This window comes from Erythrolamprus reginae, chromosome 9 (assembly GCF_031021105.1).
Source record: "Erythrolamprus reginae isolate rEryReg1 chromosome 9, rEryReg1.hap1, whole genome shotgun sequence".
NCBI lineage: Eukaryota > Metazoa > Chordata > Lepidosauria > Squamata > Dipsadidae > Erythrolamprus > Erythrolamprus reginae.
In genome coordinates this window covers 10330742-10357672 of record NC_091958.1, presented here as the reverse complement: position 1 = coordinate 10357672, position 26931 = coordinate 10330742, and the positions used below count along the sequence as shown (strand labels likewise).

The 26931-nt window shown below is 42.9% G+C and overlaps 2 protein-coding genes across 4 annotated transcripts in view; one reads left to right on the top strand and one right to left on the bottom strand.

Annotated features, from left to right (window-relative positions):
* Positions 1 to 521: 521 nt before the first annotated feature.
* CCNE1 (cyclin E1) lies at positions 522 to 25129 on the bottom strand. Of its 3 annotated transcripts, none has more exons than XM_070760278.1 (12): positions 24957 to 25129; positions 23049 to 23101; positions 18379 to 18469; positions 16730 to 16798; positions 12016 to 12155; positions 10859 to 10994; positions 9255 to 9401; positions 7264 to 7359; positions 5119 to 5253; positions 3322 to 3433; positions 3079 to 3236; positions 522 to 1105 (listed from the first exon to the last, which is right to left on the bottom strand). In XM_070760278.1, exons 2-12 carry the CDS (start codon positions 23060 to 23062, stop codon positions 989 to 991), a joined length of 1215 nt encoding a protein of 404 aa, XP_070616379.1. In that variant the 5' UTR covers positions 23063 to 23101; positions 24957 to 25129; the 3' UTR covers positions 522 to 988. The 3 variants fall into 3 exon arrangements, with proteins under 3 accessions (XP_070616379.1, XP_070616378.1, XP_070616380.1); XM_070760277.1 differs by having other exon boundaries at positions 24685 to 25070; XM_070760279.1 differs by lacking the exon at positions 24957 to 25129 and adding an exon at positions 24685 to 24774 and having other exon boundaries at positions 16739 to 16798.
* The window catches only part of LOC139171835 (uncharacterized protein F13E9.13, mitochondrial-like), a 28877-nt gene continuing 26733 nt past the window's right edge, over positions 24788 to 26931 (top strand). The window contains exon 1 of the mRNA XM_070760280.1: positions 24788 to 25038. The gene's annotated coding sequence lies outside the window, so the exon portion shown is untranslated. The remainder of the gene's footprint in view (positions 25039 to 26931) is intronic.

Here is a 26931-nt window from a genome sequence, read left to right as displayed (position 1 = left end):
TTTTAGCCGCCCCCCCCCCCCAAATGTGCCCCATGGTTTTGTAAATGTAAAAAATGTGCCGCAGCTCAAAAAAGGTTGAAAATCACTGGTTTATATTGTCTTATTATTGTTGTTAGCCGCCCCGAGTCTACGGAGAGGGACGGCATACAAATCAAATCAAATCAAATCAAATAAATAAATAAATAAATAAATAAATAAATCTACTGACCACTAGCACTGCTCATTCTCTTCCGCTGGCTTCCCACTACACAATAGTAATACCAATTTCCCCTGTAAACATTCCCCATGAGAGCTACGTGCCTTGTAACCTTAATTTCTGGATAACCTTCATAGATTAGGACCTTGCAGGTCATCTAGTCCAACCCCCCCCTCCCGCTCAAGCAGGAATCCCTACACCATTTTAGACAAAACTGCAGTCCAATCTCCTCTTAAAAGTCTCAAGTGTTGGAGCTCTTACAACCTCTGCATAAATCCTCTCCGTTCCCAGCCTTCGGCCCTTGTGACATTAATACAAAGTGCCATTATCAAAGACTGCACTTTATTTAAAAAAAAATTAGAGATACATAAGAGCATTTACAAAGGCTGTAAACTCAAATCTGTGAACAGGCTTGCCTCCCATGGCTAAACTGCAACCAGCGCATCATTGGAGCTTCCCAACACCAGACGGCAAAAACCTCAGCACATCGAAAGTAACTCTTTCCTTAGCAGCAATCCAAGCACATCCCCCTTCGAGGTGGCTGGTATATTCGAAGAGTTCATTCAAAGATAGACATTCCATATTTAAAAAAGAAAAGGGGAAAAAATCCCCCGTTTTCCAAATCGGGTCGGTTCCTTCAATAAAAATACATAAAGGATTTTTTTTCTCAGCTTAATCTGGAGTCATTGGCAGCATCGCGCAAAAAATGCACAACGGTGAAAATAAAAATACAGGAAGGGGAAGTTGTGTTTTTAAAAAGCAGCCGATCAGGAGAAGGAGCAGCAGTATTAGCTATTTCGAGGTCCGAGAGAACTTCTTGCTGCTTTGAGGTGGGGTGAGCACACCGGTGGGCAAAGGAGAACATCTGTTCTTCTCGGCTAGCATAGCTTGTTTGGCTCGAACTTTGTCCTGGAAGAGAAGAATTAGATTAGAAGTAACGTGAGAAAATATTATTTTACTGAAAGAGCAGTAGATGCTTGGAACAAACTTCCAGCAGACGTGGTGGGTAAATCCACAGGAACTAAATTTATTGAACATGCCTGGGATAAACATATATATCCATCCTAAGATAAAATACAGGAAATAGTATAAGGGCAGACTAAATGGATCAGGAGGTCTTTTTCTGCCGTCAATCTTCTATGTTTCTAAGAATACCAAACGGGATTATTTTTACAAAAGGTAGTATTTTTTAAAAAAGTGTTCGGAAACTTCAGATCGTGCAGAATGCAGCTGCGAGAGCAATCATGGGCTTTTCCAAATATGCCCATGTCACACCAACACTCCGCAGTCTGCACTGGTTGCTGATCAGTTTCCGGTCACAATTCAAAGTGTTGGTTATGACCTATAAAGCCCTTCATGGCACCGGACCAGATTATCTCCGGGACCGCCTTTTGCCGCACGAATCCCAGCGACCAGTTAGGTCCCACAGAGTGGGCCTTCTCCAGGTCCCGTCAACTAAACAATGTCGTTTGGCGGGACCCAGGGGAAGAGCCTTCTCTGTGGCGGCCCCAGCCCTCTGGAACCAACTCCCCCCAGAGATTAGAATAGCTCCCACCCTCCTTGCCTTTCGTAAGCCCCTTAAAACCCACCTCTGTCATCAGGCATGGGGGAACTGAGATATTCTTTCCCCCTAGGCTTCTACAATTTATGTATGGTATGTTTGTATGTATGATTGGTTTTTAAAATAAGGGTTTTTAGCTGTCTTAGTATTGGATTGTGGCATGTTGTTTTTACCACTGTTGTTAGTCTACGGAGAGGGGCGGCATACAAATCCAATAAATATATATAATATATATTAAGTCATCCATTCAAGTGCACACATTGATTGTACAGCTATGAGATTTGCAAAGCGGCTTTGCTTTACATATACAAATGAAAAGGTCGTTCCAAAGGTGTTTTGTTTTCTTTTTCAAGAGGCAAATGGACTTTCTGGTTTTTCTTTCGAAGACATTTCGCTTCTCATCCAAGAAGCTAAAAAAAGCAGGAACTGTGAAAGGGACCTTACGAATCTTAGTGAAGAACCAATTAAACATGAGCCAGAAATGTGCGGCAGCAACCAAAAAAAAGCCAATGCAATCCTAAATTGCATTAACAGAGGGATACAATCCAGTAGAAGGCCATCACTGCCTACCGGTGTGGTGGGAACCCATCATTGGCGAGTACCTGTTGTAAGCGCTGTTGTAATTTCCAATATTTGCTAAACAAACTGTTAATATGCAGTTGCAGCTGCGAGAGCAATCATGGGCTTTCCCAAATATGCCCATGTTACACCAACACTCCGCAGTCTGCATTGGTTGCCGATCTGTTTCCGGTCACAATTCAAAGTGTTGGTCATGACCTATAAAGCCCTTCATGGCACCGGACCAGACTATCTCAGGGACCGCCTTCTGCTGCACGAATCCCAGCGACCAGTTAGGTCCCACAGAGTGGGTCTTCTCCGGGTCCCGTCAACTAAACAATGCCGCTTGGCGGGACTCAGGGGAAGAGCCTTCTCTGTGGCGGCCCCAGCCCTCTGGAACCAACTCCCCCCAGAGATTAGAATTGCCCCCACCCTCGCCTTTCGTAAGCTACTTAAAACCCACCTCTGCCGCCAGGCATGGGGGAATTGAGATTCCCTTTCCCCCTAGGCCTTTACAATTTTATGCATTGTATGTCTGTATGTATGTTTGGTTTTTTATATTAATGGGTTTTTAATCGTTTTTTAGTATTGGGTTATTATTGTACGCTGTTTTATGATTGCTGTCAGCCGCCCTGAGTCTTCGGAGAGGGGCGGCATATAAATCCAATAAATAATAATAATAATAATAATAATAATAATAATAAGTCAAGGACTATCAGTAATTAACAAGGCAAACAACATTTGTGGGTCCGTGTTAACTTACCAGCAAGTCGAAGGTGTTTATGTGCATTTGTATATTGTGCAAATCTTCAGCGGGGACTCCTCTGAACTGCTTCAGCGCCGAACTCCCCACTTCCTTGATAGCCATCGCGAAGGGGACCATCCATTTCACGCACTTCTCTATGTCGCTCAGTTCGTATCCTGGAAAAACAACAACCCAGAAACAATGTTCTTGCATCTTTCACACTGTTTTTAACTTCCCAGTCCTGAATGTAGATAATCGTACCTGAAACCCGCTGCATCAACTCGAGTGAGGAGAAGTGGTACAACGCCGAAGCCGCCAGGACACCATATGTGTACTCCAAACAGCCCACGTCAAGGACACACAGGTCCAAAAGCTGAGAAAAGAAGGTGGCCAGTGATCAGACGACCATTATTATTATTATTATTATTATTATTATTATTATTATTATTATTATTATTATTATTATTATTATAGTACAACACAGCAAACGAGATCACTATGCTGGATTTCGTATTTCATCACCAATCGGGCACTTCCCAAGCACCTAGGACTGAGTGATGTAGCGGCAAATTATGTTTGCCGATCCCAGTAAAGCGGCCTTTTGCAATTGACAGATGGAGATTTTGTCAATTCCAATGGTTTTCAAATGTCCGCTGAGATCCTTTGGTACTGCGCCCAGCAATAATTATAATTATAATAAATAATTATAGTAATATTATTATTATTATTATTATTATTACTATTATTATTATTACTATTTAGTTTTGTATGCCACACCTCTCCAAAGACTCCGAAGACTCAATATTAAACTGCTAACCAGAGCATACAAAACATTTGCCAGACCAATCCTCGAATACAGCTCACCTTTCTGGAACCCACACTGCATTTCACACGTTAATACAATCTATCTATCTATCTATCTATCTATCTATCTATCTATCTATCTATCTATCTATCTATCTATCTATCTATCTATCTAATTTTTTATGCCGCCCTTCTCCTTAGACTCAGGGCGGCTTACAACATGTTAGCAATAGCACTTTTTTACAGAGCCAGCCTATTGCCCCCACAATCCGGGTCCTCATTTTACCCCCTGGATGGAAGGCTGAGTCAACCTTGAGCCGGTGATGAGATTTGAACCGCTGACCTATAGATCTACAGTCAGCTTCAGTGGTCTGCAGTACAGCACTCTATCTACTGCGCCACCCCAGCTCTTCTCAATTAAGAGAGTCCAGAAATATTTCACAAGAGCCCTCCACTCCTCTGCTCGCAACAGAATACCTTATTTCACTAGTCTTTAAATTTTGGGCTTAGAAAACCTAGAGCTACGTCGCCTTCAATCTGATCTAAATGCAGCTCATAAAATCATCTACCGCAGTGTCTTACCAGTCAATGAATACTTCAGCCTCAACCACAACAACACAAAATAGATTCAAATTCAATGTAAACTGCTCGAAACTCTGCTGCAGAAAATACAACTTTAGCAACAGAGTGATCAATGCATGGAATCTACTACCTGACTTTTGGGATTTCTTCCCCAAACCCCCAAAAATTTCAACTTAGATTGTCTACAGTCAACCTCATCCCATTCCTAAGAGGTCTATAAGGGACGTGCATAAGTACACCATCATGCCTACCATCCCTGTCCGACTGTCCAAATTTACCTATACCTACTTTGCTTTTGTTTATGTTTATACCATACTTATTATCTTGTACATATTTTTATGGATGGAAGAATGGATGGATGGACAGACAGGTGGATAGATAGGTAGATAGATAGGTAGGTAGATAGATAGATAGATAGATAGATAGATAGATAGATAGATAGATAATAGAGATAGATAGATAGATAGATAGATAATAGAGATAGATAGGTAGATAGATAGATAGATAGATAATAGATAGATGATTGATAGATAGATAGATAGATAGATAGATAGATAGAGATAGAGAGAGAGAGAGAGAGAGAGATAGAATTTTCAGGCTGAGAGAGAGAGAGAGGGAGAGGGAGGGGGAGAGAGAGAGAGAGAGAGGAAACCTTTCAGGTTCTATCATTACCTCTGCTACTTGCACGAATATATCTTGGGGATATTGGGGCATCAGCATCTCACAAATCTCACTGAGATACGCGACTTGCATGTATACATTTAGCCAGGACACAATCGTCAGGGGACTCAGGTTCCAATTCAACGCCTGGAAGAAAAGAAAAAAAATTGAATTCTTTATTGGCGAAGTATGATTGGACATACAAGGAATTTGTCTTTGGTGCATATGCTCTCAGTGTACATAAAAGAAAAGACACATTTGTCAAGAATCATGCGGTTCAACACTTAATGATTGTCATAGGGTGCAAATAAGCAATCAGGAAACAATATTAATATAAATCGTAAGGATACAAACAAATTACAGTCATACAGTCATAAGTGGGAGGAGATGGGGAATAGGGACGATGAGAAGACTAACAGTAATAGCAATGCAGCCTTAGTGAATAGTTTGACAGCGGTGAAGGAACTATTTGTTTAGCAGAGTGATGGTGTTTCGGGGAAAAAATGTTTTTGTGTCTTGTTGTTCTGGTGTGCATATAGCGTCATTTTGAGGGTAGGAGTTGAAACAGTTTGTTTGTTTGTTTGTTTGATTTATTTATTTATTTATTGTTAGAGTTGAAAGGGACCATAAGGCCATCGAGTTCACCCCCCTGCCCAAGCAGGAACCCTATAGTACACCAGTCATGTGGCACTTCAATCTTCTCTTAAAAATGTCTAGACAACGTCACAACGTCCGCTGGTAGGTTGTTCCATTGGTTGATCGCTCTGACCGTCAGGAAGTTCCTCCTTATCTTCATGTTGAATCTCTCTTTGGTCAGCTTCCAGCTATTGTTCCTCGTCTAGCCCCCTGGTGCCCTGGAGAATAAAGTGATCCCCTCCTCTCTGTGACATCCCCTCGTATACTTGTAGACTGCTATCATGTCCGCTCTGGCCCAGTTCTCTCAGTCTCTCTTCGTAAGTCTTGGTTTCCAGTCCCTTAATCATCTTCGTTGCTCTTTTTTGCACTTTCTCCAGAGTTTCAATGTCTCTTTTGAAGTGTGGTGACCAGGATGTGAGTGTTTATGTCCAGGATGTGAGGGGTCTGTAGTGGTATTCCGGTAGGGAAAATGGAGTGTGCATGCAAAAACCCTGCTGAAATCTCACACGCAAGCGCAGAAGCAAAATTTTGCTCACGCGCACCCACCAAAAACACAGAGCGGTGTGCAGAGTGTGTGGGTAATGGCAGGAGCCGGCAACCCTTCCCCGAATAAGACCAAACCCTAAAACTGATGATGTTACCTAGTTTGGTAATGAAATGCCCGCAAGAAAGCAGTCAACCTCAGAGAGCAACAATGGCCCCACAGTTCAACCTGAGCTACAAAATATTCTTATCGGTGTTCTGCCTGGCTCTCTGGTAGGAGCCTCCCGAAAATTCAAGGGTACAAATTGCAGACACACACATGTTTGAAAATTCAAAACAATGTTCTTTGTCACAAAATTCAAAATAAACCAAGCACTCTTTTTGTATTGCAAAGAGCACTCATCCCAAAACAACCGGGTAGTCTGTACAATTTCCCTTAAGCAGTCATTAAGTCCTTAGCTAGCAGCTGTGAAGAAACTTCACACCCCTTCTTCTTCCAAGGAAGTGAGACACACACGTTGCTCTGCTTTGGTTTCAAAGACGTGAAAAAATCAACAAAGTCCAGAAAACCACAACACACGATTCCCGAAGAACTGTGATCAGACACTCTTTCACAACGGCCAAACCCACATGCTGCTATTTATAGCAGAAGCCCTAATTACTGGAGCCCCACCCAACCACAGGTGGCCTCATTTTCTCTTGTAATAATCCTTTGGTTGTTGTCTCCTATGCATCAATCTACGCATGCGTAGATGTGTCATTAATTCTTGTTCAGAATCCAAGGATGATACAGATGATTGATCTCCTCCTGGGCTGTCTGCCAAACTCCCCTCTTCTTTGTCACTCATGCTGCCTTGGTCAGAGGAGGCTTCATGGGCAGAATCCATCAGGAGTAAAACAGGCCTGGGGCATGTGGATGTCTCCCCCACATCCACCTGCACATTCCTTGGGGCAGGAGCTGGGCCAGAGCTAACCACAACAATCGGTACAGTTGCTTTTCTTCATTTCTTTCAAAAGAGAACATACAGCCATACCAACCTTCATAATAATGAGCTCCATGCCGATAATGTTTTCTTCTGTGCAAGCACCGTCGGTGACATAGGCAAACTGATGAAGCTTTGGAGGGTAGATCTCCTGCAACAGAGAAGGGAATCAATACACTGGCGCATTCGGTTGTGGGTCATTCTTTGTCAAGTGGACCAGGTGTCCACTTGACTGATTTTAGCAGCCTTATTTGAAAAGAAACCATCACAAAAACAACACACATGACAGAAAAAAGCATGCTCCTTCTAGTGAAATAAAAATGAAGGTGATTGAAGGTGAGAAAACAGAGAGCTGTTTCATCACCTTCAATCATCTTCATTTTAAATTCATTGGAAAGAGCGTGTCTTTTCCTATCATATACAGTGGTACCTCGAGATACGAGTTTAATTCGTTCCGGACCTGGGCTCTTAAGTCGAGCAGCTCTTATCTCGAACGACTTTTCCCCATAGGAATTAATGTAAATAATTTTAATTGGTTCCAGCCCTCAAAAAACTCACAAAGTTAGTCTAAATTATGCAGAAAGACATGTTTTTAATGAAGAAATGTACATGTACATATAAATGAATAATGAAGTTTCTTTCACTTAACTTGTAAACTTTCTTAAACTTTTAAATTTACATATGTTCAACTTCTCTGCCACCCAATCCTGTAGGACAGAGGTCCCCAACCCTTTTTGCACCAGGGACCGGCTTTAAGCGATCAAGAGAGGAATGGGTGAATGAATGGACGGAGGGTGGGAAGGAAGGAAGGAAAGAGGGAAGGGACAGGAACAGAGGAAGGAAGCAAGGAAACTTATGAAAGGGGAGAGTAAGAGAGGAATGAGTGAAGGGAGGGAGGGAAGAAGGTGGGAAGGAGAAAGAAAAGAAGAAATAGAGGAAGGGAAGGTAAAAGAGAGAAAGAAAAAGAGCAAGAAAGAAAGCTGCAAGCACCCCCCCGAGCCCCCCAGGCCGGCTGCAACCTTTTAAAACACGCGCGCCGCTTCGCAGCTGTCTCCTGAAGCCGAACGCGGAAGTTAGCGTTTGGCTTCAGGAGACAGCTCCTTGGCGCTTGTATCTCGAATTTGGGCTTGTAAGTAGAACAAAAATATCTCTCCCCTCCCAGCTCTTATCTCGAGTTGCTCTTAAGTAGAGCAGCTCTTATGTCGGGGTTCCACTGTATGTTGTTTTTGTGATGGTTTCTTTTCAAATAAGGCTTCAATTTCACCTGGTCCACTTGACAAAGAATGACCCTTGTCTGTAAACATGGGAAACAGATAAAGATGGACGGTTATCTTGCATGGATTTACATTTTGGATAATGAAACGAATACCTCCAGAACCGCCTTCTACCGCACGAATCCCAGCGGCCGATAAGGTCCCACAGAGTTGGCCTTCTCTGTGTCCCGTCGACCAAACAATGTCGTTTGGCGGGCCCCAGGAGAAGAGCCTTCTCTGTGGCGGCCCCGGCCCTCTGGAATCAACTCCCCCCGGAGATTAGAACAGCCCCCACCCTCCTTGTCTTTTGCAAGTTACTCAAGACCCACCTATATCACCAGGCATGGGGGAATTAAGACATCTACCCCAGGCTTTCTTATATTTTATGTTTGGTATGTATGTGTTGTATGGCTTTTAAATTGTTGGGGTTTTTTAAATGTAATTTTATTATTAGATTTGTTCCATTGTTATACCGTTTTTATTGTTGTTGTGAGCCGCCCTGAGTCTTCGGAGAGGGGCGGCATACAAATCTAATAAATTAAATTAAATTAAATTAAACATTCTTAGCTTCAATCAACTAAAGCCAACCATATTGACAAATAACACAGAATAGCAGCTTTATATAACTTGGGTCTCGTCAAATAGAAAAATGTCTTAAAACAGCCAAGATACATTATTCTTCAACTGATTGCATTTTTTACTCTTATTCTTCTCCTTGGGAATAGAAGTCCTCACATTTTAACTTTGCCAATTTGAAAAACAGTGCTCTACAGCTCAAACACTAAGATTTTACCTCCAGTTTAGCAGCAATAAATAAAGACGAGATCCCAATCAGCTGAAGGATCGTCTTTACGACGTTCTGTTGTGTGGCCATAAACCGATCGAAGAAATCCTGAGCTAGATAAAATGTCTCTCTATGAAGTCTGTGGACCTCACAAACCTGCAATATACAAATGAACAATGCACATATGTTGTTGTTTTTTAAATGGCAGTGAAACCATCCAGAATCTTACTCCAACTTTTTATTTCCTTTTGCAACCAATCATGAAATCAGGGTTTCTCAAAACAGCCAATATCAGACCCTAAGTTTAATGGGACTGTCCAAGGAGTTGAGGGTCAATAAATGATGGGAGGACTCAATTAATCTTTGGAGGCCTCTGAGAACTCCACACCAGCTCCAAGTCCTGAAGATAAGATGGCTACTGGCCACCTAGTGTTACCCAGAGTTGGAAATCGTTTGCCAACAGCAAAAAGTGCTCCCGAGTATGATATTATTGTTGAGATAATCATTTATAGGAGGGGAGTCAGCCTTGGCCACTTTAAGACTTGTGGACTTATTATTTATTTAGTTTTTTATTTTATCCAATACACAATGAAGGTTATGGAGGATACACTCGAAGTAAAATATGTCAAAGAAAGAAGAGAAGAGACAATATAGGACTAAAATATGTCAATGAGAGAATAGAAGAAAAGATATAGGGATAGAAGAGAAGATATAGGAGAGACAATAGGACAGGGGACGGAAGGCACGCTAGTGCACTTATGCACACCCCTTCAACTTCAATTCCCATGGCTTGCTGGAGAATTCTTGGTGCTGAAGTCCTACCTGTCAACAACTACTTCAGCTTCAACCGCAGTAATACATGAGTACACAATAGATACAAAGTAAACCGCTCCCAACTTAATTGAAGAAAATATGACTTCAGCAACATAGTGATCAATGCCTGGAATGCGCTACCTGACATTTTTGTTACATAGTCAAACCCCCATAGCTTTAACCGCAAACCGTCTACCGTCTGACCTCATCCCATTCCAGGGGTGGGCTACTGCCTGGATGGGGACAGGGACACAGTGGGGTAGCAAAAATGGAGCTCCACCCCAGAGCATCCAATTTGCACTGAAAGATGTTGAAAGAAAATGCAGGGCATCCTGCATAAGCCGTGCCCACAGTGTGGTAGTAAAGAATTTGGTAGCCCTTCACTGCTCCATTCCTAAGAGAGGTCTGTATGAGGGTCTATGACTACTATTCCTGTCCTATGGTCCCCATTTATTCGTACTCCATATTTACCGTATTCCTCTTCATGTTGATACTTATACCTGCTAACTTGTATTTGACAAACAAACAAACTAAATAAAAATAAACTCTGCAGGTCTTAAAAATCGTCAAGGTAAACATGACTGATATATAATCTTACTAGTTTCATATAAGAAATGCTTCTGGCTGAATGATCAACTTTATGAGCTGAAGAGTTTGATCAGAGGCACCTTTCGAGAACAAAACAAGGTTGCAAGCCTCAGAGATAAAATTATACGGTGAGAATGACAGATGATGAAAATAGCGCAAAATAGACAATTCAATCAGCATTGCATGTTTGCATGAGCAAAACAACGTCTCACCTCCATTAGCCAATCTAGGAGAATCACTCGCATTTTAGGTTCCAGGAGTGGATGCTTTTCCATATAAAGTTTATCTGTTGCGTACTTCTGTTCCTTACTGAGCATGTTTTGCCACAGTTCATCTCTATTTGCCCAACTACCAAAAAGAAAAAAACATGAAAACAGAGCTGGATTAAACTTCCCACCATTTCTGAATCTCCCCTAGAGCAACTCAAAGGAATTTGAGACGGTACTGCCAATCGCTGAATGGAAGCAAAATTTGCCATATGATTATCAGAGGCAAATAAAACGGGTTTACAAGCCACCAGATAGGCTTTAGGTAGTTTAAAAGCTTATGATTCCCCTCAACTCTTGTGATAATTTACTTCCTCCTCGCTCTCGTAATGCCACCCCAGAATGAAAAATAAAAGTGCTCAGTTTCTCATCATCTCAATTAAGCGGTTTCATAACTATCAAGGGGAAAAAACAACAAAAGCATACAGTGATACCTCGTCTTACGAACTTAATTCGTTCCGTGACCAGGTTCGTAAGCAGAAAAGTTCATAAGATGAAGCAATTTTCCCAATAGGAATCAATGTAAAAGCAAATAATGCGTGCAACCCATCCCAAAAGTCCCAAAAGTCTTTTGCCTTGCCTGCTGGGAATCCCCGACTCCGGACTTCTGTTGCCAGCCGAAGTGCTGGGATTTCCCTGAGCCTCCCCTCGCTGGGAAACCCCACCTCCGGACTTCTGTTGCCAGCCGAAGTGCTGGGATTTCCCTGAGCCTTCCCTCGCTGGGAAACCCCACCTCCGGACTTCTGTTGCCAGCCGAAGTGCTGGGATTTCCCTGAGCCTCCCCTCGCTGGGAAACCCCACCTCCGGACTTCTGTTGCCAGCCGAAGTGCCCGTTCTTTCATTTCTGGGATTTCGATTGCCTTCATTTTTGCCGCTTTGAATCCCAGTGAGGGGAGCCTCAGGGAAATCCCCGCACTTCGGCTGGCAATGGAAGTCCAGAGGCAGGGCATCCCAGCGGCGGCGGCTCGGGTTCGTAAGGTGAAAATAGTTCGGAAGAAGAGGCAAAAAAATCTTAAACATCGGGTTCGTATTACGAAAAGTTCACATGAAGATGGGTTCATAAGACCAGGTATCACTGTATATCGAAAGGGTGAGAAACTTACCCCAAAACAGGTAACGGCGTCTCCTTAGCCGAAACCAGCCTCCGATGCTTAGAAGTTGTAAAGTTGACATTCTCAAGTTCTTCATCTTTCTCTGGCGTAGGGATCAGCAAGTGCGAATAAGGACACACGGCATAATTTGACTATCGAAAGAAAAACAACGGCAGAGAGTCAAAGTTCAAAGTCCCAAAGAGGTTTACTGAACTGCAGATTAATTTTCCAACAATTACAAGTTCCAACAAGTTTACAAGTTAAAGATTGGGTTTTCTCCACCCTGCCTCTTTATAACTGTTTCTCCAGCACGATTGTTTACAAGGCAGTTTATTCTGCTTATGATCCCATCTCAAAAACTTTGACGACTTCAAGAGAACAAGTAAATGGTCACCAGAACTGCAGTTAGTATAGTTAAAGAGAATTTCCCATGCTTGGAGTTGCTTCACCAGAGAAAATTATATTCTGCAGAAGGAAAACAGGGATTTTGCTTTAGAATCTCACCTGTTTATTTTCTATCTGATGGCAAAAGTTCCCTTGTGGTGGAGAAAAATAAAGATACAGAGGGATTCAGATGGAAAGAAAACATGAAAGTTCTAATTCAATAAATTGTATTAATTTTCATAAAATAGACAATACAAACAAACATACATTTAACATAAAAGTGGGGTTGCAGTTTCCCCGCTTATTTTAGAAGATAAATTTCAATACAGAAAAAAAATACATTATTAATACTTTAAATCTACTTATTACTTTAAATGAAAAGAAGAAATTTGTTAAACCTCATATAGTAAATCTTCATATATAAACTACATCCAACACAAAGTTTAAAACGTATTCATACTTCTACTATTCACCTATTCTTTTTACAAAAAAAAGTTAAAAAAAAGAAAACATGAAAGTTCCAAACTGCTACTTCTGATATTTTTAATGGTAAATAAACTTTGAAGAAATAAAAACGTAATTCCTTCTTCTCTCTCTCTCTTTTTAAAAAGATTGTTTCCATTCAATGCATGTACAAACCAGACACAAAATATATGAATTTAGCCATCTCAAGATGATAGTGCTGCTGTGTACCGAAGGAATTGTAGGTCCTAACTGTAATCCAGCATCTACACTAATCTTTACATTCTGAAAATACATGCTCTGAATACATTATGTGCTAGTAGCATGCCAAGGAGTTGAAGGACTAACATTAACTCTTGCAAAGGATTTAAATAAACTAGATGCCTTTGTAACCCCAATGAAACACAGAAACCCCTGATAATTTAAGTTGTAAGGATATCCAATATTTTTTTATTTTATTTTAAAAGAAAGAACATTTCACATTTCTACCTTGTAACTGCTTTAGATACTCAATGAAAGTGACCTAAAACTCCAGATCACTTCATTGGCCTCTTGATAAACTTTAGCCATCAAGCAAGGCATGCTAAATTAATAAATATTGCATTTCAGTCTGCCATTCAAATGTGTTCTTCTAAAGCAGTGGTACTCAACCTTTCTAATGCCACGACCCCTTAATACAGTTCCTCATGTTGTGGTGACCCCCAACCATAATTCGAGTGCCGATTCTCCCAAAAGAGCTTGAAGCTCATTGGCAGGAAGGTTAGAGGGACATTCCCACCTGATTGGTCAGATTGTAAAAATATGCTCCAAGGCGCCAGAATAGAAGTTTAGTTCCTAACCCCATGGGAAATTTGTCTTTTCCCATAATCTTAGGCGACCCCTGGGAAATGGTCATTCGACCCCCAAAGGGGTCCCGACCCCCAGGCTGAGAACCACTGTTTTAAAGCCTTTTCCGTTTTTGCAAGATCTGGCAGCAATTCCTATAGAGTAGCAAGCTATCTAAACTTTGACATCACAAGCATACAAAGTGATCAAGATGACATACTGTTACTGCAAAGCACTTTTAAGTGTAGCAAAAGATGCCATGTAATCTTTTAAGAGTTGCAAGGCTAGGATGTTTGATGCAACCCTTAGTTTTGTACGTTGTACACTGAAGGAAACAGAAGGTCTAAAAAGTTATGAAAGCCATTTCTATAATTGCCACATATTATCTACGTGTTTCACAAGCACAGAAAACATAAGGACACAAGCAACAAAGTTAGTCATACAGTCATTTGTGGGAGGAGATGGGTGATGGGAACGATGAGAAGATTAATAGTAGTGAAGACTTAGTGCAGTAATGCAGATCTCTGGTCACAAATGCTTCTGACTATGACCAAATTGGTTTCCGACCAAAAAATGTCACCAATTTTTTTTCTGTGCACCATTTTTTTTTTTGGTAAGGGCCAAATTTCCAAAATTAGGTTCAGGGCACGACCAAATTGGTTTGCGACCAAAGTTATGGAATGAATTATGTTCGTTACCAGAGGTTCCACTGTACTTGTAAGAAGCAGTGAACTAACATATTGTAGCAAACATTCATTGCTATAGTCAAAGAACTCAGCTGCCCAAATAGCACTATTTTTAAAACACATATTCCTTATAAATGTATTGCACATGTGTATTTATTTATTTATTTATTAGATTTGTTTGTTTATTAGATGACATGCATACATACATACATATCAGAACTGCAGAAAAAGCAATTGCTGCCAACCTGCCCTCCATTGAGGACCTGTATACTGCACGAGTCAAAAAGAGGGCGGGGAAAATATTTGCTGACCCCTCACATCCTGGACACAAATTGTTTCAACTCCTACCCTCAAAACGTCGCTACAGAGCACTGCACACCAAGACAACTAGACACAAGAACAGTTTTTTTACGAACGCCATCACTCTACTAAACAAATAATTCCCCCAACACTGTCAGACTTTGTACTAAATCTGCACTTCTATTCTACTAGTTTTTCTCATCCTTCCTATCACCCATTTCCTCCCATGTTGACTGTATGACTGTAACTTGTTGCTTATATCCTAAGATTGTTATTAATATTGCTTCTTCATTGCTTATTTGACCCCTATGACAATCATTAAGTGTCGTACCACATGATTCTTGAGAAATGTATATTTTATTTTATGTACGCTGAGAGCATATGCACCAAGACAAATTCCTTGTGTGTCCAATCACACTTGGCCAATAAAATTCTATTCTATTCTATTCTTACACATTGCCTTTTTTAAGGAATAAAAAATGAGCAACTTGGGCTTCAGTATTGCAATATTGAGATACACAGCGATAGGTAATATACTAAGACACAAGTTGATTATATCCACTGAAACAACTATGCCTGTTTTATGAGTAGCAAAATAGGCTAGGAAAGGAACTGGCCCATTTTGCTACTCATAAAACAGGCATAGTTGTTTCAGATGAAAGATATCTCACAGCCTCTTTTCAAATAAAATGAAATCTATATTACCTGATGCTGAACATCGGAAAGTGTTCTTTTCATTTGAGAAAACTCAAGAGGTTAATATTTTAAAGGCTGATTGACAATTAGACCAGTTTATCCTGATCAAAGTCAATCCATAACCAAGAACTTTTTTTTTGTTTTTTGCTGTAAGAGCATTTTATTAATAAATTCTCCATAGTAGCACACGCTACTTAATTTGTGGCAGATTCTAGGCAGCTTACCACCAGCAAGAGAAAATGCAAATGGAAAACAGTGAAGATAACCTAAAAGTCATGCCAAGCCAAACAATCAGAGTGGCTGTGGGTCTTGCCTCCCAAGGACAATTCCATCTGTCCGTCCATTACCCTGGAGGGAGAATCACTGACCCCCTCAGAGAGGGTCTGCAACTTGGGCGTCCTCCTTGATCCACAGCTCACATTAGAGAAACACCTTTCAGCTGTGGCGAGCGGGGTGTTCATCCAGGTTCGCCTGGTGCACTAGTTGCGGCCCTATTTGGACCGGGAGTCACTGCTCACAGTCACTCATGCCCTCATCACCTCGAGGCTCGACTACTGTAACGCTCTCTACATGGGGCTACCTTTGAAAAGTGTTTGGAAACTTCAGATCATGCAGAATGCAGCTGCGAGAGCAATAATGGGCTTTCCCAAATATGCCCATGTTACACCAACACTCTGCAGTCTGCATTGGTTGCTGATCGGTTTCCGGTCACAATTCAAAGTGTTGGTTATGACCTATAAAGCCCTTCATGGCACCGGACCAGATTATCTCAGGGACCGCCTTCTGCTGCACGAATCCCAGCAACCAGTTAGGTCCCACAGAGTGGGTCTTCTCCGGGTCCTGTCAACTAAACAATGCCGCTTGGCGGGACCCAGGGGAAGAGCATTCTCTGTAGCAGCCCCAGCCCTCTGGAACCAACTCCCCCCAGAAATTAGAATTGCCCCCACCCTCCTTGCCTTTCGTAAGCTTCTTAAAACCCACCTCTGCCGCCAGGCATGGGGGAATTGAGATACTCTTTCCCCCTAGGCCTTTACAATTTTATGCATGGTATGACTGTCTGTCTGTATGTTTGGTTTTTATATTAATGGGTTTTTAATCGTTTTTAGTATTGGATTATTATTGTACGCTGTCTTGTTATTGCTGTTAGCTGCCCCGAGTCTCTGGAGAGGGGCGGCATACAAATCCAATAAATAAATAAATACGGTAAATAAATAAATCAGATATAAGAAAAATGACAGGCACAAAAATGGAACAAAAATATTATTTTGCAGATTTATGCAGAGAAAAAGGATAGGGTTTCATGCCTATGAAGTAACTTTCCATTCATGAAAATTTCATCATAATATGTCCGGTGATGTTAAAGTGCTAGTTACCTGACTTTCATTTGATTTCCTGTTGGTTGTATTTATACTGGAAGTATCTTCGTCTGGATCTTGTAAAAACTGAAAGAAAAGAGAAATTCAGGACTAAGATTTGCAGTGCAAAAATAGTACAGATGTACTACTGAAGTTAATTTTGTTCTAATTGAACTAAGGCCCTTCAGCTGTCTTCGTAACACCACTTGTTATCATAGTTAAAAAGTAGTTACTTTAATTACTGTTACTACTTTGGTATGTATTGCCTCACTTCAGATGACTTGCTTCTTTCTCCAAGTAGCAAAACAAACTCAATAGCCTGCAGCAACATTAACTATTAAGAAGTTAATGTTTCTAGACTGGAATCAAATCTTTCACAGAGTAGATCAACAGCAGAGGTAGAAAACAGCCCCTCATGTCTATGGCAAAGAAAATGGATGCCAAGAGGGGAAAGTTTTTGCCTCCAATCCGTGGTTATCTCCAGAAATATTTGGAGAAGATTCTTCCTTGAGCTTCTACCGATTAGAAAGATCTCCCACCCACAAGTTACAGGGGAACCTACAGGCCCTCCAAATACTAATCGGTCACAACTCCTAGTAGAATTACCTTGGGCAGATCCTAGGGATGAAACAAAGCTCACCAGATTTTCATCTATGCAGTAGGGTTTTTTAAAAAAAATATTGGGCTGCGGTGGAATAATTGCCAGGTCAAATGTATGATTAAAAATAGGGTTTAGTTTTATTATTTTCTCTCTCTCTCTCTCCCTCCTTCTTTCTTTCTTTCTCCCTTCCTTCCCCTTTCTTTCTTTCTCTCTTTCTTCCTCCCTTTCCCTTTCTTTCTTCCTTCCTCCCTTTCCCTTTTTTCTTTCTCTCTTCCTTCCTTCCTCCCTTCCCCTTTCTTTTCTTTCTTTCTCCCTCCCTTTCCCTTTCTTTCTTTCTCTCTTCCTTCCTCCCTCCCTCCCTCCCTTCCCCTTTCTTTCTTTCTTTCCTTCCTCCCACCCAACCCTACCTTACCTAGCTACCTACCTAGTGGTGGTTCCAACTTACTGCCACTACCGATCCTGCTGCACGTGGAGCTTTGGGTGGCCATGCCTGAACAGGAAACAAATTTTACGAGAAGATGTGTGGGTGCACAAGTTTTCAGCGATTATTTTTTGCTTTCGCATATGTGCAGAAGCAAAAAACCGCCAAAATCTCACGCGCACGCATGTCCTCTCAAAAGATTTTGCTTCCTGAGCATGCGCAGAAGCAAAATCTCGCTCTGATGTGTGTAAACGCCCACTGGCCACCCAGATCTAAGCATGGAGCTCCCTTTCCACTACTGGTGCACCGTTCTCTGCCCCGTCCAGATAGGAACCCAATACTGCTACCTACCATGAATTTAGGATCCTTCTGCTTAAAATAGGGAGATGAGAAGCCTGGTGTGGTGTGGATAGCGGGTAGTGGCCAATAAAGGTGTTTTTTTGTGTGTGTGTTACTCTCTCCTTCCCTCCCCCCCCTCTCTCCCTCTCTCTTTCCCCCTCTCCCTCCCTCTGAGCCATTTTTCAATCAGCGATCATTTCCATCAACCCTGCGTCCTACTCCAGATTACAACCCCATTTTACTCAGCTCAGACAACCATGTGCTTATTTTACAACAGAGGACGATCCATTACAAATGGGTACTTACTACTACGTCAGATTTCCTTTTGCGGGTCCGAACAACAAACTCGGGAGCACCGTCCCTCTCGGCTTTCTCAGGTTTCCCGTCCTTGCGGTCACTACAAGAGAGATTTGGATTACAACAACACACTCTCCATGGGGCTGCCCTTGAAGAACAGCGTTCAAAAGCCACAGCTGGTCCAGAATATTGCAATAAGCAGTCTTGGGCATTTTTTCATTATGCCATTAATGCAAGCTACATTGGCTGCCAGGTATAATTCAAGGTGCTGTCATCATTTGTAAAGTCCTCCATGGCATAGAACCAAGTTATATACAGTGATCCCTCGATTACCACGGTCTCGATTAGCGCGAAACGCTGCAACGCGGTTTTTCAAAAAATATTAATTAAAAAAATAAAATATTAAAAAATAAAAAATAAGTCCACGCTAGTTCTCTCTCTCTTTCTCTCCCTGTTGCTGGCGTGGTATATGAGAGAGAAAGAGAGAGGCAGAGGTCGGGCGCATTACCGGGAGGTGGAGGCGGCGTGGGGACGCTGGGTGCCGGGGACACCGAGGAGGGGGGTGGACGTGGCCTCTCAGCTGCAGAGCCGAACAAGGGCGGAGGCAACGGCGGAGTCCGGCGCTGGGGCCATGCGGGGCCGCTCATCCAGGGGGGCGTGGACTGGCAAGTCGCCCTCCTTTCTCTTTCTTTCTCTCTCTTATACCACACCGGTAACAGGGAGAGAAAGAGAGAGAGCGGAGGGCACCTTGCCGGTCCACGCCCCCCTAGATGAGCGGCTCCGCATGGCCCCAGCGCCGCCCAGGCAAAGGGGAAACCCCAAGATCGCTTGCCGCTTGCCGTATTGCAGCGAAGGAGGCGAAGCAAGGCTCCAAGCTGCAATACGGCAAGCGGCAAGCGATCTTGGGGTTTCCCCTTTGCCTGGGCGGCGGGAAGACCAAGGGAAGGTTCCTTCAGCCGCCCAACACCTGATCCGCTCCGCAGCGCGGCAACGGGGAAACCCCATCTTCGGCTCCTCGCTGCTTCCGCGCTGCGGAGCAGATCAGCTGTTGGGCGGCTGAAGGAACCTTCCCTTGGTCTTCCCCGCCGCCCACACGCAAACTCCACCATCTGCGCATGTGCGGCCATGAAAAAAATGGCGCACATGTGCAGATGGTGGTTTTTACTTCCGCACCACTATAACGCGGAAATCGATTAGCGCGGGAGGTCTTGGAACGTAACCCCCGCGCTAATCGAGAGATCACTGTATCAGACAATCGTTCTACTAGTGGTTTCTGCCTCTCTTATTAGATCTGGTACCGCCAAAATGCTCCAGATCCTTTCCATCAACCAAGGTCATCTTTTTTAAAAACACATTTTAATTTTTCCACAATTCCATTTATATATCAATACACACATACCTTAAAATATTTCAATAACATGCATATTTATGCATTTAAATTCAATCAGTCAACGATCAATATCTTATTTTGTACCTATTTTCAACTCTTATTCATTGGTCTGTATTTCTTCTTTCACTTACATTCCCCTCCATCTCCATCTGCTTTCTTCCTCCTTCTATCCCCCTTGTTCTTTCCACTTTCTCTCTCCCTTTACCTTTCTACTTCTTCTTCCTCCCTCTTCACTGTGTTTTTTATCCTAGCTCATCTCATATTTAATAGATTGATAGTATATTCCAAACTAGGCTTTAATAGATTTAATAGACTGATAGTATACAGTGGTCCCTCGATTTTCGCGGTTTCGAACTTCGCGAAACAGCTATACCACGGTTTTTCAAAAATATTAATTAAAAAAAATACTTTGCTGTTTTTTCCCTATACCACGGTTTTTCCCACCCGATGACGTCATAGGTCATCGCCAAACTTTTGTCCGCCTTTAATAAATATTTTTTTAATAAACTTTAATAAATAAACATGGTGAGTAATAATCTAAATGGTTGCTAAGGGAATGAGAAATTGCAGTTTAGGGGTTTAAAGTGTTAAGGGAAGGTTTGTGATACTGTTCATAGCCAAAAATAGTGTATTTACTTCCGCATCTCTACTTCGCGGAAATTTGACTTTTGCGGGCGGTCTCGGAACACATCCCCCGCGAAAATTGAGGGAACACCAGGCTATCGGTGCCTTTCCTGAAATGATTATTTTTATATCATTTCTACGCATATAACTCTTTAGTCTAGGTTAGTGGTTCCCAATGTGGGGCCCACACCCCACAGGGGGCAATTTGATTTTTAATGGGGGCAAATGTTTAAACCAAGTTAATGGTCTTTTAGGCTTCCTTCCCTTTTTGAATAGCAAGAATTATATATTATGGGGCAGGATTTTAGAAATAGAAACATAGAAGATTGACGGCAGAAAACGACCTCATGGTCCATCTAGTCTGCCCTTATACTATTTCCTGTATTTTATCTTAGGATGGATCTATGTTTATCCCAGGCATGTTTCAGTTCAGTTACTGTGGATTTACCAACCACGTCTGCTGGAAGTTTGTTCATCCATCTTGCATGGCCAAAAAACCCCACTGGTCTAGGCATATGTTACCAATCTAACGCTGCTCCAACCAAGGTCATCTTGTTGGATTTTCTACCGAGGCCAAATAAGGAAGCTTCATTTTATGTAACATCCAAAACTATTGGTTTGACACCCCCCCTTTCTTCTTTAGTTTCTGTTCACCCCACTAAATGTAGTAGAGATGGCATGCTGAGGGTCCCTTCTTCTCAATAATGTTAATCTTATTGGACTCTAGGGTCACTTTTGTCTTCTGTCCTGTGGTACAACATTTATTTATTTTGTCCAATACACAATGAGGGTTTTAGTGGGTATATATCTATATACACATAGTAAATACATGATGACGGTTATAGAGGAGATACATAGTAAAATATATCTAAGAAATAATAGAAAAGAAGATATAGGGATAGAACATATCAATGAAAGAATAGAAGAAGAGATATAGGAATAGAAGAAAGGTATAGGAGATATAGGAGAGCAATAGGACAGGGGACGGAAGGCACTCTAGTGCACTTGTACTCGCCCCTTACTGACCTCTTAGAAATCTGGATAGGTCAAACATGGATAATCTAAGGGTAAAGTGTTGGGGGTTTGGGGATGACACTATGGAGTCTGGTAATGAGTTCCACGCTTCGACAACTCAGTTACTGAAGTCATATTTTTTACAGTCAAGTTTGGAGCGGTTAATATTAAGTTAAAATCTGTTGTGTACTCTTGTGTTGTTGTGGTTGAAGCTGAAGTAGTCGCCGACAGGCAGGATGTTGCAGCATATGATCTTGTAGGCAATACTTAGATCTTGTTTAAGGCGTCTTAGTTCTAAACTTTCTAGGCCCAGGATTGAAAGTCTAGTCTCGTAGGGTATTCTATTTTGAGTGGAGGAGTGAAGGGCTCTTCTGGTGAAGTCTTCTGTTGAAGTATGGTGGAGGCTCAGATGGCCCAACCCTGTTAAGTCGTTCTCATTGAAAAACCCAGCTGTTCCCCCAGGCATTTGTTCCCCACCCCCAGGAAAGGACTTAAATGAGCTTTGCTCTATTGGAGGTGCGTGGGGAGGGTCAAACTTGGGAGCTGGGAGGGATTGTGGCTGGGGGCTGGTTTGTTTGAATCTTGTCAGCCACCCAGAATCACTTGTGTGAAAAAGGTGGCTGTAGGGCTGATATAAATAAACAGACCTAAATTAATCATAATCCTTGGGATGCGGTGGCTCCATGGCTAAGACACGGAGCGTGTTGTTCAGAAGGTCAATAGTTCGAATCCCTAGTGCTGCGAAACTGAGTGAGCTCCTGTTACTTGTCCCAGGTTCTGCCAATTTTTACATTTGAAAGCACGTAAAAATTGCAAATAGAAAAATAGGGACCACCTTTGGTGGTAGGCCTTCGTGGTTAAGTCACACTGGCCACATGACCACAGAGACTTCTTTGGACAGCCCTGGTTCTTCAGCTTAGAAACAGAGAAAAGCACTGCCCCCTAGAGTCAGGAATGACTAGCAGGCACATGCTGGAGAACCTTTTACTTTTACTTTTCAGTCTGGAGGACAGAAGGGAAAGGGGGGACAGGATCGAAACATTTAAATGTGTTAAAGAGTTAAATAAGGTCCAGGAGGGAAGTGTTTTTAATAGGAAAGTGAACACAAGAACAAGGGGACACAATCTGAAGTTAGTTGGGGGAAAGATCAAAAGCAACATGAGAAAATATTGTTTTACTGAAATAGTAGATCCTTAGAACAAACTTCCAGCGGACGTGGTAGATAAATCCACAGGAACTGAATTTAAACGTGCCTGGGATAAACATATATCCATCCTAAGACAAAATACAGGAAATAGTATAAGGGCAGACTAGATGGACCATGAGGTCTTTTTCTGCCATCAGACTTCTATGTTTCTAGGGGTAACTTTGGGCCCGTCACTTTCTCAGCCCAACTCTCCACCTCACAGGGTTGATGTAAGGAAAATAGGAGGAGGAAAGACTCTTACTGTCCTGAGTTACTAATAAAGTAATAAAGGTGAGATAGAAGTCAAATAAAGCAAGGAACAAGCGGAGGGAGCCACCACACTGAGCAATAAGCTGAATCTTCATTATTGAATTGGAGTCTTTCTAATTTACTGAAGAGTGGAAAAGGTCTAGTTTCAGAAACCAACCTTCTGAAGGGTGGAGCATTGACAAATATGCAACTCACCTCTCACCAGGCATGGTGGCTTGGAGAAATCAAGATAAGGCCCCAGCCAGAAACTGAAAGAGAGAGAAAAAAATGGTTGCAGATATTTTTTTTATTCTTCTTCACTAAATCAGTTGTAAAAGCATTGAAAGCTATTAAGGCAACTTGATTTTTTTTAAAAAAGGAAGAAAAAAAGGAAGAGAAAGAACAAACATCCCTAGATGCAAATATGCAAAGCCAAAACATGGATTTTTTTTTTAGAGACCACTGATATGATTCTTAGCATCGCCAGGAGGAAAAAAAAATAGGAAAGCTAATATACATACATACATACATACATACATACATACATCCATATATCTATATATATATATATATATATATATATATATATATATATATATATATATATATGACGGTCTTGGTATATTCGGGTTTGGAAATTTCTGGCGACGTTTCGATGAGGTCCCACTCGACGTTTCGATGAGGTCCCACTCGTCATCTTCAGGCTGGTGTTTCTGTCCTTGTTCTAAGGACACCAGCCTGAAGATGACGAGTGGGACCTCGTCGAAACGTCACCAGAAATTTCCAAATCCTACACGGGAAGAAACCCGAATATACCAAGACCGTCATACCTGTACCTGTGAAAATCTACGAAAACATATATATATCTATCTTTCCAAATATTATGTTGTTTTCTTGATTTCAGTTCTTTGTAGAGCTTCTGGCTTTTCTTATTAGGCCACACATGTATATGTATGTGTATGTGTGTGTGTATGTATGTATGTATATATGTAGCCTAACACACACATACACACACACACAAACACAGGCCTAACAAGAAATGCCAGAAGCCTTACAACAGCAAAAGACTGAAAACAGCAAGAGAAAAACAAGGAAACTGCTCAGAAACCATGTATCTATAGTTAAAAGGTTACATTTATTTATGTATGTATTTTTTTAAAAAATCAGCAAGCCCCAAGGACCCTCCAAAGCAATCCAAATCCCATAGGAAAAATTAGGCACTTCAGATAAATCCCTTCCCCCCTCCAAATATGGCCCAGCCACAACTTTCCCAACATGTGCCAGTGACTGAAGGGGAACAGGAAGACCCCCAACCCCTTGCCCCAAGCACTACCATATCTTAGGCATAATAAATGCAATAAATGGTTATAAGGAAAGGAAGGCTAGGACAGGCCCTAATAATACTTCCTTCTCCTCCTTTAAAGATACCTTTGAAAACAACTCCAGAACCCCCTCCGCTCTCCCCAAACAGAGCTCCCCCTCCCCATAACATGTGTCCAGCACTCGTGGTGGCTAGGAAGCCAACCCCTTCAACAGCCTTCAATCAAAACCATTTAACAGGCATAATACATAAATGGTTATAAGGGGGGGTGGGGGTAGGATTAGGCCATGGCACCCCCTTCCCCTCTTTAGAGATACCTCTGCAACATTTCCCCCAGCCCAAAAGAAGCCCCTTCTCCCCAAATATTGCTCAGCCAACATGTGTCCCCGATGGACGGTAGATAAAGCGCCCCCCATCCCATTATCCAAGCATAATATATTTAATAGACAAAAATGCAATAATTGAAGGGAGGGGGTGGGCTAGGGCAGGCCTTGCCACCACCACCACCCCTTTCCCACTCGTTAAAGATACCTCTGCAAACAGCCCCAGAGAAGCCCCTTCCCCAATTCGCAGGGAGGGAAGGAGGCCCTTTCTGGCTGCCGGCGCTGGCGTGCGCCCTTGCGGCGTTGGCGGGCAGGAGGCAGGAAGGCGGGCCTGCGTTTTGGGCGCCTGCTCGCAGCCCCAGCGCGGCTCGCAAAGCGCGGTTTTTTGGCGCACAGGGCGGGCCCAGGCCCCGAGCGAGGGCATTTACGCAGCGCCCGCAGTCTGCGCGGGTCTCTCCAAAGAGAACCAGCAGCGCTCACCGACGCCTCTTCCTCCTTCTCCTCTTCCTCTTCTCCGCGCCGGGGCTCCGGCAGGTGGAGGGCGGAGGGACCCCCCATCCAGGTGAACGCAGGGAACCGGCCCGCACGGATCCCGGGGAGGGGGGGGGGAGAAGGAGGAGGGAGCCCCCCGGGAGAGGCGGGGCTTCTTGAAGAGGCGGGGCGCGGAGGAGCCAGTGCGTAAAGTTGGGGCTGAGCGCGCGGATGAGCTGCGGGGACGCGGTGGTGGGGAGCACGCGTGGGAAGGAAGGAGGGGGGAATCCCCGAATGGGGGGGGGGTAGGAAATTGGGTCCACAGTTATGTGGGGGATCCCGTGGAAGGAAAAAAAGGGGGGGCGCTGCCAAACTGCATTCCTGGGCGCAGACTTTTGAGAGATCCCGGTTTTCTCCCTTGCAAATCTGTTCAATTGGGTTTAGGAATTGCACCCCCAGCCCAGCCCATCTGTTGGCGGGAGATGCCAGTCATCATTTCTCCAAAAATAGACCAGCAGCTCCCAGTTCCTTTTCGGGGCTGGAATTAGCCCTCTGCATATTTAAGGCTGCAACTGGTATATACACTGCTCAAAAAAATAAAGGGAACACTTAAACAACACAATATAACTCCCAAGTACATAAGTGCACTGGTGTGCCTTTCGTCCCCTGTCCAATTGTCTTTCCTCTCTTTCACCTATCTTATATATTCTCTCCCTTTCATATATCCTCTCCTCTAAGTTCACTTTCACCCTCTTTTATATTATCACTTGTCTATTTTTCTTCCTATGTATTTGTGTATTGGACAAATGAATAAATAAAAATAAATAAAGTAAATCAAACTTCTGTGAAATCAAACTGTATTGACAATCAATTGCACATGCTTTGTTCAAAACAAAGTATTCAATGAGAATATTTCCTTCATTCAGATCTAGGATGTGTTCTTTGAGTGTTCCCTTTATTTTTTTGAGCAGTGTACAGTATATTTTACTTGTCAGATTTTCCCCTAGCCTGGCTTAGTTTTAAAATTCAAATGGTGTGCTATACAAGCAATCCTTGACTTAGGACCATAATTGAGCCCCAAATTTCTGTGGTTATGAGTAACATTTGTTAAGTGGGTGTTGCAGAGGTTGGTTTCAGCAAGTTCTGACGAGTTCCGAAGAACCGCTAGCAGAAATTCTATGTACTTTGGGTAAATACCACCTCTGACTGGCCCTGCCCCCCCTCCCCATGTATTCTGTGCTTCCCGAGTCTCAGCAGATCGGGAGTAAATGGGGATTTTACAGTTACCTTCCCCTGTCATGCCTTCCAAGCCAAGACACGCCCACAGAACTGGTAGTAACAAATTTGAAACTCACCACTGGAGTGTTGCCCCATTTATGACCTTTCTTCCTCCCCCCCCCATATGTGAATCATTGCAGTTGATGAGTTAGTAACCGAGGAGAGTGAACATAAGAACCTAAGAAGAGCCAGGCTGAATCAGGCCAAAGCCCATCAAGTCCAGTATTCTGTGTCACACAGTGGCCCACCAATTGTCCATAGGGATCTTGAGCAGAAAGAGAAGGCAAGACCCTCCCTTTCCCTTGACCCCCAACAAATGGCACTCAAGGGAATCCTGCCTGTCTCAACCAACATAGAGGCGGCACATGGACATCCGTTTCAATAACCATCAATACACTTGGCATCCATGAATCTGTCTAATACAGTGATCCCCCGGTTATTGCGTCCCCGACCATTGCGAACAGGGTAATTCGCGATTTTTCAACCCGGAAGTCAAAACACCATCTGCGCATGCGTGCCCTTTTTTTCTATGGGCACGCATGCGTAGATGGTGCCCGGCAGATCAGCTGCTGGGCGGCTTCCCTGGGTCTTCCCCCTCTTGCTGGCGGGAGGGCGAGCAGCGGGCATCAGCAAGGAGTTTCCCCACCGCCCACACAAACTCCTCGCTGCCGCCCGCCCTTCGCCCACCCACACCGTTCATTCTCGC

Excerpts from the sequence above, each read along its gene's own strand:
- CCNE1 (XM_070760278.1), bottom strand. Across the intron at positions 5,254-7,263 it reads TGGAGCTCATTATTATGAAG|GCGTTGAATTGGAACCTGAG; the intron begins GTTGGTATGGCT and ends CTTTTCTTCCAG. Across the intron at positions 3,237-3,321 it reads GTTGATGCAGCGGGTTTCAG|GATACGAACTGAGCGACATA; the intron begins GTACGATTATCT and ends TTGTTTTTCCAG.